Here is an 11,589-nt window from a genome sequence, read left to right on the forward strand (position 1 = left end):
AGGTATTGAGCAAATCTGTTCACAAGCAACAGTGACTGAATGTGATCCTCTATTACTCTGCACTTCTGCAGACTAAGATGCATGCAGCAATTCAAAGAGGTTATGTTCCAAATACCAGATGTTATAGCCCTTTCCAGACAGATGATGGCGTGTCATTGTTATTACTTAGCAATTATTAACTACAACTGACAGCACAGTTGTGTTAAATGTAAATGTTACTTTTTGACTAGCATGCTGTATGGCATCTTTGCCATGACTTTTCGCTGCTGCTGTCCTTTTTCATTTCCTCTACTGACACTCAGTGCCCATGATGAGCCTACGGCGGGCTCATTTCAATAACAGGGCCAGCAGCAAAACTCCAGCAGGCTCCTGCTTTCAGTTCATGTGTCTGCTGATTATGTCTTTGTTGTACCTGGCACTGGGGCGTTAGAGCCTTCTCTGAACTGAGCCATTACTTTGGCAATTTTACTTTTAGTCCAGCTCTGTGGAATGAAGGAAACCTGTCTTTGGAGCACATTTTCCTAGCACTTCATAGATTACTTCATTTCTTGCTGTGCCCTGTGTACAGCCAAAGTATGCTCTATTTTCTAAGACTCCCTTGTGCTTATGCCCAGTGTATGGTAAATCTGGTTGCTACCAACTCTGTCACGTGGAAGAGGACATCCAGACATTAGGAGAAGAACATGGAGAAAATGGAGGAGAGTTAATATGAAAAAGCTAAGCTGTACATAGACACAAAACTTTGTTAGAGAATAAATGATCAAATGAGTCTAGAAAAATGCTTCTAATTATAAGGCGTATTAAATACTATTTGAGTGCTGCTAAAGGCATTATTTCAAGCAGATGGACACTGCACAGTGACAGTGATCAGGGCTCCCACTTGCTACTGTATATTGCTACTATACACAGCCTGTTTTCCCAGGCTCCTTTCTTACCTCAGATCTTACACTGCATGTTGGCGGGTCTATGGGTAATGCAGACAGAAAGCCATCAGTTTGGTCTCCAGGCAGTCCTTCTACCCTTCAGAAGTAGAAATACAGGGCTGTGACCAGGCCAGATGTTGTGTTCTGGTAACCTTTTCCTTGAGAAAACACAGGCAGGCAGACACAAGTGTGAAAAGTAATATAATTAATTAATTTTTACCTAGAATCCTTAAAAGCAATGTATTTGTATATTTAAAAAAGGGTAGTGACACAGGTTCTTGGAAAAAAATCATAGCATTTGCCATGGAAAGCCTTGCATCTCTCATGTGTGTTCTCTCTCTCTTTGTGAAACCAAAGTGGGGTGGAAGTGCACTATGCTGTTACTTTTGATGGAGAAGCCATCAGCAATGCCACCTGGGACCTGATTAACCTTCATTCCAACAAGGTGGAGGACAACTCCTTTATGGACATAGAGGATAATCCAACAGTTGTTTACACCATCAGCGATTTCCAAGATTATATTGCTGAAATTCTCCAGAAAAATGCCTTGCTTGAAAACACTTCCTTGATTTTAGACCCAAGCTCTCTCCAGCTTACTAATGGTGAGTATTACTTATGATTCATCTGCCCTTTGAATAATTAAAAAGAAATCACAAACACAATGGTGTTGCAGTTGATTTTGCTCTAATTTTAACCAGGTCAAGTCAACAGCAGTAGCATCCCATTCTCAATCCTTTAGATTTGTCTCTTTTTTCATTTGACACCAAGGTTTGTGGTGTGCAGTAATATTTCAGCAGTTAACAGGAAGAGAAGGGAAAATGTGTTTCACATGATGCATATTGCTTTCAGCACTTCAGCTTAGTAGCTCTGCCTTGGCCTTGAGCAGCACAAAGGAAATACCTGGCTTATTGTTGAATATTCAAAGGTCCTACCATAGTTGGTGGAGTGGTGCTGTCCCTCTCCCCTGTTCCCATCTTTTCTCTTCTATTCCTGTGCGTGATCTGGGGATGTTTCCAGAGACAAAATCTTTCCGGCAAACTTGCTGAAAAGGTCTCACAGATCTGAGATGAGGAAGGGTTTTTCAGCCTAAACAAATTGTTCTAAAACAATTTCTTTGCACTGCTACTGCAGCCTTTAGAACCTATGTACTTATATTTTCCCAGTGAAAGAAATACTACACCCTACCCAGGAAGATCCATCCTGGATTACTGAGCACCCAGTTGTGTTGGAGCGTGCGGAGTTTGATGTGAGTATGATTCTGACCTTTTAATTTGAGATATGTCCTTTGCGTGCATTTGAACAGCTTAATTCAGCAAGATGGAATTAAAGCCAGCACCCAGAGCTTTTCTATCATATTGATTTTGCAGAATACATAGTCAGGAAAGGCACACAATACAGTGGAAAAAAAACCTCTTGTGAAATCTCTCACCTGATAATTTGTTACCTGTGCACAACACTTTTCTGTGATCATCGTATATTACATGGCACATTGTTGTGTTCCTGGCTGTCCAGCTGTGTCTAGGCTTCCTTTGTCTGTTTTTTTTTTTTTTGAATGTTTATTTAGATTGTAAATTGCTCTAAAAGATATTTGTCCCACAATACTGCCTTTCTTTGGAAAGCAATAAATAAATGTAAGCAGTAAAGCTGCCTGCGAGAAGAGATAAAAGGGTAAGTTTCACATGCTCCTTTTGTTATTGTTTCATTTTCCCTTAGTTCTTAGTTTAGGTTTTAGATGTCCATCCCCTTGATGCTAGCAAAGGAAAAACAGAAAAAAATAATAGCCACTGGTTTATTGTATTCTATTTTTAAAAATATATAATTATCTCATCTGATTAGCTCTGGAACAATCCAGGACATCAAGCTCTTGATTGGCCAGGAGAGTTAGTATCCCTGAACATCTCTGTATCATGTAAAGGGGCTTCAAGCAGAGATACCAGGTTAGGTGCCAGTGATGCTTAGATCGAGTGAGTTCTGCTGACAGCTAGTATTTTTGAATGGTGGAGCATTGTCTGGGCTTAAGGATTTATCCAGTAGGTTTCTGCTCTGTTGAGTAATACAGATGTGCCTTCCAAAAAGAAATGAGCTCAGTTCATGCCGCAAAACCCAGATCCTACTAAGTTTGATGGCAAGTTTTCACGAAGCTCATTATGAGATACTGTTGTGAATAAAAACATGCTTTATTTCAGGCCAACCTCTAAAACCTTTATAGAAGCAAAATTCTCAGTGACTTCACAGAAGCCAAAGATTCCTGTTCTAATGGTCATAGGTATAATATCCTTAATTTCATGCCAGTTTTCCCAGAGTTTTAAAAACTAACCATTAGTATCTAAAATGCAAATTCATATAGATTTGCCATAAATGGTTTAATCATGATGTGGATAAATAGGAATTTAATTTAACTTTCAGGAAGGGGCTTTCTATTTACTAGAACTATCTAACTGGATTAAAATGTCACATGTTTATTCTAGTACAATAATTCTGCTGTTTTCACATTCTTTCTGTGGATACTTGGACATATACAGGCAAGAAGATTTTAGAGTAGAGATAGCTTTGCAATGTTATTCCATTTTAAATCAATTTTAGGGAATAGCATGTACAGGAAAAAATACTGGATGTTACGTTTTTCTAATCATGGCCTATGAATAATAATGTCATCTCTGTCTTCGGTCAAGAAGTGTGGTTATATACAAAGTACTGAGTACATCCAAAAAACAGCTGTGTACAATCTGCAATACACAGATAATTTGGGAAGTAATTTCAGATAAATTTAAGAAAATCATAAGCTGCTAAAACAGTAAAGAAGGCCAAAATGATTAGTCAGTTATTTGCAGAGACATCAAACCTTTATGGTTCAAGTAGATACTGTTAAGTAGAACCATTACCTGTGAGAAAGAGTTTTGCTATTATTTTTTGCAGTTGATTTGGGAATGAGTTGGATTTGTATTATCGTACAGGGTCATGACATAATGTGGAACTATCATTACTTCACCATCTTATTGCTAGCAGATGTACCAACTAATCATTAATTCCTTTCTTTGAGTTTTACAGCTCTCTTAAAAATGAAGAAAAATTGAAGTGTAGCTTTTGAAATCTGTATTTTTTTGTTATTTCTGTTGAGCTCTAACAGGTAGAATGCCTTAGCTTATTGAGCACAATGTATTTCTGGCAGCAGAAAATGGAAAATCAGGGAGGGTGTTCTGTGTTTGCAGTCATCTGTCATATTTGTAAGCCTTTCAAGGCATTAGCAAAAAAACAGCACTTGCCAATATGATATTAAACTTGTTAATATAATATATAGCACTGTAACAAGAATCTTTGAATAACGTTAGTTGTCATAGGAACATCTGTCCACATTAAAATAATGATGAGGTGCAATTCCTGGCAACTAAATGCTCACATAAAAAATGTATTGAGAAGCTATTGCTGGTAGTCCTTTTTCATTCTCTATGGAATTTATATGTGTAATTTGTTTCTGATCTTGCACAGTAACTTTTTTCACAGGTTTATTTATAAGAGCCAACTTTGCCAAAAAAGATAATTGCTGGAGCACATGTCTATATGGTATATATACTTCTCAACTGATTGTTACCATATACATTCAAAAGTATGAGAAGACTGTGGTGACATAACAACTGGGTGTAAAAACCATGATCAATTCAGGTAGACAAATAATTAGATGAAAATAACTTAATTGTTTCTAAAATGTTCAAATACAGTTTGAATGAAGTTGAGAATTTAATTTACCCGTGTTTCTACCAGGAGTAAAATTTCAAATTGAAATGTATTTGGAGTTTTCCTACTATTCACGCTAAAGTAAAAGAGAGGGATTCGAAAGGAATAGTGAGCTACAGAATGATTAAATCAATAGGTTTTTTGAACTGTAATATGTACTACTGAAACCTTTGTCTGGTGTCCACTTTAGTAGCCACCATCAGCAATTAGTTAGTTCTTAGTAAGTTAATCCTTTTTTCTTCATTTGGCAGTTTTTCATACCTCAAGGCTTTTTTTCCCCCATTTCTGACTGTTGCACAGCATTGATAGCTGGACAGGTAGCTGTGCAAGTCTTGATCAAATAATCTCTTTGCTGATTTTTTGCAATATAATTACCTCATGAGACACTGTGGGTGTACGTTAATATTAAAAGATAAAATGTGTTCAGTATTCTAACTGTAAACCAAGTAGTGACTGGATCGTGGTATATAATTACACGGTGTGCAGATTGGAGGCTTTTTCACAGTTCATATAATTTGCAAATTTAATTGTGTATACTCTTTGTTCATCATTACTGCTGAACAAAAACTTTTCTTTCCACACAAGCATTTCAGCTTTGAGACTGAAGTTGTTCTAAGTTCTAAACATTCCTGTTTACATTATGGTTATTGTTTCCCTCCCAGGTTCACATACCAAAACATAAATGACTGCCAACCATACATACGTCTGTGCATTCGAATTGTTTCTAAACTGTTTTTATATATGATAGTAACCATAACAATTACTGTATTGATTATGTAGCTGATGAATAATAGCTGCTACGACCTCTTCATGCCTTAGGAAGGAAGGCAGTATTGTTTGTGTTTATCTTCCATTTAATTAGATATAGTTCAGTTTTTCAGTAAGGAAAAGGAAAAGACATGGTGTGGGTACTGATGGTAAGTCTCTTAATACCGTAACTAACTGAAGCTGCACTCCAAAGAACTGGAATGGCTGCTTTCGTTTTGTAGTGGCCATGACTGGATACAAAATGTATGTCACAAGGATGTGCATTTTACATGTACGTTGAACGTTATTAACAAAGGGTACATTTGCCAACCCTTCCAGCTGGGCCCCTTCTGTTGCTATCGTTACTTCCTCACAGAGGCAATAATACCGGATTTTGCTGCTGGTTAACACCTTTGATATGTTCAGCCCAACGTGGACAGACCGTACTGCCCCTGTAACAGTGGTTATGGTTTTGTTTCAGGATAACACCTTTTTAGCTGAACGGCCTTCAGCAGATGAATCAACTGTCAGCAATACCTTGCCCTTAGATTCCACCAAACCAGATTCCACTTCAGATAGTGAAGAGTCCAATGACAATGAAATCCACCGAAGACCAGCAAATCAGGACTCTGAGGTCAGTTGGACACCTGAAGCTCCACTTTCCTCAGAAGTTGATGTCACTTCTTCGCCTGATGGGCTGAATTTAGAAGATGGGAATCAGACTCCTCCTTTGGTCACCACACCAGTATTAGAGCGTGACTCCCTGGAATGGCTGTCAGCCCCTGATTCTTCAGATGGTAAGTTCATGCCATTGACTGAAGTTTAAATTTGGACACAAGTGTCCTGTGGCACTCACCAAAAGGGTAGTTTACCAAAATGACTTTTCAGAAAGGTCTACAAATTGGATATATTTCTCTGATTGTTTTTACCTTCTCATTTTGATAAAACATTGGTAACAGGTGATAATGCCTGTTTGCCTCTCCAGGAAATTACGTGTACGATGCTTCTTTAATTGCACAGAAACATTTCCATATAGGGCATGATACCATGCAGAGGTAACTGATCTCTGAAGCAGACTAATTAGCCTAAGGACACACTACACAGTAATTGCTTTATTGCATACTCTGCAGTCCTGATTTGGCTCATAGAATATCATAATGAAAAGTGGAGAGGTTAACAGGGGTCCTTCCAACTTCAGCATACAAAGGTCAATATATATCACAGGAAACATGCTGAATGCAGATCCACAGACAACAAAATAAACTGCATTTGACTCTTTTTTTGGTATAAACAAAAACTGAATGGAAACTAATTTCTATTTTTAGGGTTTGAAGATACTGGACTATCTGAAGACTTTATTCTGCCTTCGAGTCCCCCTTCTCACCTTGTGCCTGAAGAACCTCCATCTACAGATGATTACATAGTTCCCCTGTTTTCTGCATCAACAGTGGGCTCCTCGGCAGTCATAGAGACTGATACTAAAGCAACAGCCTCTGCTGAGATGGAAGAAGTAACTCAGGGTAGTCCTGCAGACAGTAGCAATGCAGGCTCTGTGTTGCATGAGTCTGTGGAAGGAAGTCCTTTTCCCTTAGAATTACACCCTGTGGAAGCTGAAACTGATATTTATCTCGGAGATAGAATTACATATGATGATGGGTCTGGTTCAGCTTTTGATGGTTCAGGAAAAGAAATGGAGTCAAGTATTTGGCCTTGGGAAGAAGCAACGCTGGAACCTGTTTTCTACCCTGGTCCTGATAGCTGGCTTGATGATGATAATGAATCTTTGTTAATCAGAACCGAGGATATTCCTGAAGGCCTGATCTTAGATTATATTCTTAACTCTAGGAATAAACTAGATGATGATCCTTCCAAAGATGAAAATCAAGGTATGGCCGATATAGAAGAAAATTTTCTCGATGAGTCTGAAATATTTGTCTTTCCAGAGACTACAACTCAGCAGGTATCTCTGCTACAGACAGAGGAGCCATTGCCTGTGGAGCCATCTACACAGACAGAAACATCGAGCACGTATGATTCTTCTTTTGTTAAACCACCCTTCGTTTTGGAGCCGTCAGAAGACTATTACTCTGTAGACATGTCAACTGGAGAAGCCCCTGTCTCAACACACAATACAGATCTGTCTGTTGAAGATAATACTCTCCTTACATCTACAGTAACCCTCGCTATGGACAGTAGCCTTACATCTACAGTAACCCTCAGTGTGGACAATAGTCTTACATCTACATTAACCCTCAGGACAGACAATAGTCTTATGTCTACCGTAACCCTCAGTACGGACAATAGTCTTACATCTACCATAACTATCAGTGTAGAGCAACCTGAAGAGTCCAGTGCAGGTCAAGAGATCGTTTCTGAAGCAGTTGAACACCAGATTGAAGACAGGCCACTGGCAGAAGAAGTGTTCACAGCAGGACAGTCAGATGTGGCTGAAGCTGCTACGATAGGCTACTTGGACACAAGCAGTTCAGAAACTATTCTGACTGCAGATCCTTTCGTGGTAAACACTAATACTTCCACAGAAGAGCAGCAAGCCCTGGATACATCTTTGGCAGGCCAAAACACTGGCTCAGCAATAAAGAAACCAGCTGATGTTTTGCCTACTGACAGAGTGCTAGAAAATATATTAGATCTGACAGTAGAATCAGCAACAGCAACTGCAGTTGAAGCTGCAACTACGGTTCCTTCTGTAATAGAACAGGCCACTGTTCTAGAGGGCGTTGCTGGACAGGGTGGTACAGACCACAGCATGCTTGTTTCCACGAGCATCAGCACTGTTAAGAACTCTTACGTAACTGTGAATGTAACAGCAAACGTCGCTGAGCTTCCATCCCGTCTCCCTCCGATGGGATCCACAGCGTCACCATCGGTGGTTACCTCAGCAAAGGTGGGAGATGAAACAGCCAGGGTCCTGGATGTGTCAGTGGGGCTGGATCACGTGAGCGTTGTCAGCTTTTCTCCTGTGCCGAGTGAGGAGGGAAGAAGCCTGACTGACAGTCACGTGGAGCTGACCACCCATGCCCAATCCACAGAGATGGCCAGCGTGGCGTGGGCCACGCGTGAGAACCACAACAGCACTCCTGTCCCATCACGAGCTCTGGTCGTGTTTTTTAGTCTTCGGGTTACCAACATGATGTTTTCAGAGGACCTGTTCAACAAAAATTCCCCTGAATATAAAGCATTAGAGCAACGATTCTTAGAACTGGTAAGAAGCACTTCTCTGCTAAGTATTTATTGCCAGGTAGAAATTGTTGGTAAATAATAGTTGGTATGCTCTCTTTTGCAGACACAAACTCAAGACAGGTGTGTCCAGATATTATGTGTGTCCTACTATGGGAAAATGCTGTCTGGGAACATGGGGGAGAGGGGAGCTTATTCAGTCAGAATTCTGTTTCTCAAAAGCTCGTTATCTTAACTGTGATACATTCCAGATGCTCTGCTGGTGTCAGTAGATGCAGCAGTGTAGCTGAAGTCAGTACAACATTCCCTTCAGTTGCCTCTGGAGTGCTCTGGATTTAGTCTATGGGGAAAGAGAAGTAAATAAATTGGGACTGTCAGGAGATAACCTTTCTGCAACATGTTCAACCCACCCTAAGTAAGAGGCAGTTTGACTGATCTCTTAAAAAGCCAATAGCTAGCTAAGCTTCATAGGAGTAATACAGCAACAACTATCAAATTTTAACCTGTCAGTTCTCATCTTCTGACTGAAATTAATATTTTGCTATAGGAGATGGAGGGAGCAAAGAAGAGAGACAGAAGGGGAAGGGGCTTGACAGAAATACCCTTTGAAATGACAAGTATGCCTGGTGCTTAGAGCAAGGAGAGTACCATGTGTGTCCCAAGAACTGTGAATATAAATTGTAGACTAAGAAACCTTCTGCAAATTGGTATTTGGGAAAAGTTTTAATACCCTTACAGTGGGATTTGGATAAACCAATTCAGATCCCGGCTGCCTGATGCAATACCAGTGCAACTGGCTTGAGCAGAGATTTGAAGTTTCAGCTTTTCTGTCCTTGTCCCTGTGCCGCAGCTGGTTCCGTACCTTCAGTCAAACCTGACGGGCTTCCAGAATCTGGAAATCCTGAACTTCAGAAATGGCAGCATTGTGGTGAATAGTCGAATGAAATTTGCCAAACCCGTGCCTCGGAATGTCACCAATGCTGTGTACATGATCCTGGAAGACTTCTGCAACACTGCGTATCACACCATGAACCTGGCCATTGATAAATATTCCCTGGATGTGGAATCAGGTAAGGATGGCAGAAAAATGCAGTTTTGGGGCAAGGGATTTAGAGCAACTTCTGCTTTAAGAACTTACTCAGGATCCCGGCAGCTCAGAGATCGCCCACTGGAGTTTAGGACAGACTTTCACAGAGTTAAAGTACACAAACAAAAGTCTGTTAAGGGACTGAAGATAAGAAAAGCAAAATGGGACATGGACTGAGCAAACTGTAGGGGGGCCTGTATAGGAATATGGGAACAAAACTTTATGTAATTGTCACTGTGCTTTCACTGAGGAGTTGGAGGAAGATTGGTCAGCAAGAGCAGTGGTGCCCTTCTCTCTTGAGCTTATCTTCATGTATGGTTTGGAGTTGCTCCATGGGACTATTCCCACAGGTGGCAGCCCGTTTAGCTGTGAGGAGTCTGCACTGATACTTTCTGCTGCCTTATTCTTGTGGTCAGGGCTTGATTGCAGTAAAGCACTACTGGCCCTCTTAATTTACTCTTCTGATACAGGGAAGTTCCTTTGCTGCCCAAGTTAGCCAGCAGTTTACCATATAAGCAACCTGGAAATATTTCCTGTTTTAAAGTTAAGGAAAATAACAGTGCTGAGCTGATGGCAAGTGGTAGCTGTCCTTCTGGGGTAGCTCTGTTATGAAGATGGTCATTTTTAGCATGAAAAATCTTCTGATATTGATCATTTAATTGTATGCCAGGCCTCTCAAGCTTGATATGTCACAAATGCTACAAGCCTGTGTTCCTTGCAGACAAAGGCAAATCAACGCACAGTGGGCGCTGTGTCCCAAGTCCCCTTGCCCTTTCCTGTGTGCTGCCTAGGTTTTCTGTAAGAAGAAATACTGGAGATCAACTGTGTTTTATTCATTTGCAAAATACAGTTCCAGCAGACAGAGAACATCTGTGGTACTGCCTGTTCCAGTAAGAAAAAGAACATTTTATGCTTGCTTTTTCAATTGGCTTGCTGGGTGGTCTTAGCCATACCATTCACATGCGCTGCGCAGACAGGAACACTTTGTAGCGCTTGTTCACCTTAGCAGAACCCTTTGAGACTTGGGAAAGACATGCTGGGTTTCTGCAGATTATTTTAACCAGGAGGTCATTAGAGAAAATGGCAATGGTGCTTTGCCTCAGTTAACTCTCTCATCGACTATTAACGTTTTCTGCTTTGTGTGTTCTCAGGTGAGCAAGCAGATCCCTGCAAATTCCAGGCCTGCAATGAGTTCTCCGAGTGCTTGGTGAATCGCTGGAGTGGGGAGGCTGAGTGTGTCTGCAATCCCGGCTACCTGAGCATCGATGGGCTGCCGTGCAACAGCATTTGTGATCTGCAGCCAAACTTCTGCCTGAACGATGGCAAGTGCGACATCAGCCCCGGGCAAGGCGCCATTTGCAGGTAGGTCGTCATCCTTCTGTTCGACCCGTGGCAAAGCCGTTCTGCTGCCTCTGTCTTAGCTCTCCATGGGAGTTGTGCAAAATTCCCAAAGGTAATGCGTTAACAGGTGAGATGCCAATGGTTATCATTCATGTAATGCTGCTGAAGGGTTAGTTTGCTTATGTGAAGTTTGGAAATGAGACAGTAACAAATGTATTTAGTAGAACAGAAATGCCAGTCAGCAAAACTATCTAGGGAAAATAATAACAATGGAATGTATTCAGTTGTTAAAATCACCTTCATTGACCTTTTGAGACAGAACTTCTCTCTGGCAGTTTCCTTAAGTAGCAAAGTGTTAGATAATGTCATAAAGCATTTATGAGTTGACTCCGTTGCAAAAATTCAGATTTGAAAAGCATCCTTATATAGCATAAATGTATTAAAAATGGTGCTTTTAGTTAAGAAAAATGTCATAAAAGTAAAGCATTGGCAACTTGAGAAAAAACATGTGTGGTTTCAAGACACAGGCCCCCTGGTTTAAATTTTGTGCTTTTTAGGATA

General features: G+C 40.5%; 1 protein-coding gene across 1 annotated transcript in view; it reads left to right on the forward strand.

Annotated features, from left to right (window-relative positions):
- IMPG2 (interphotoreceptor matrix proteoglycan 2) overlaps nucleotides 1-11,589 on the forward strand; it is a 54,949-nt gene that overhangs the window by 39,697 nt on the left and 3,663 nt on the right. The window contains exons 11-17 of the mRNA XM_035540425.1: nucleotides 1,281-1,525; nucleotides 2,087-2,169; nucleotides 5,884-6,199; nucleotides 6,728-7,592; nucleotides 7,698-8,625; nucleotides 9,451-9,670; nucleotides 10,839-11,049. Of these exons, the coding sequence (XP_035396318.1) occupies nucleotides 1,281-1,525; nucleotides 2,087-2,169; nucleotides 5,884-6,199; nucleotides 6,728-7,592; nucleotides 7,698-8,625; nucleotides 9,451-9,670; nucleotides 10,839-11,049 (2,868 nt within the window). The remainder of the gene's footprint in view (nucleotides 1-1,280; nucleotides 1,526-2,086; nucleotides 2,170-5,883; nucleotides 6,200-6,727; nucleotides 7,593-7,697; nucleotides 8,626-9,450; nucleotides 9,671-10,838; nucleotides 11,050-11,589) is intronic.

This window comes from Cygnus atratus, chromosome 1 (genome assembly GCF_013377495.2).
Source record: "Cygnus atratus isolate AKBS03 ecotype Queensland, Australia chromosome 1, CAtr_DNAZoo_HiC_assembly, whole genome shotgun sequence".
Taxonomy (NCBI): Eukaryota; Metazoa; Chordata; class Aves; order Anseriformes; family Anatidae; genus Cygnus; species Cygnus atratus.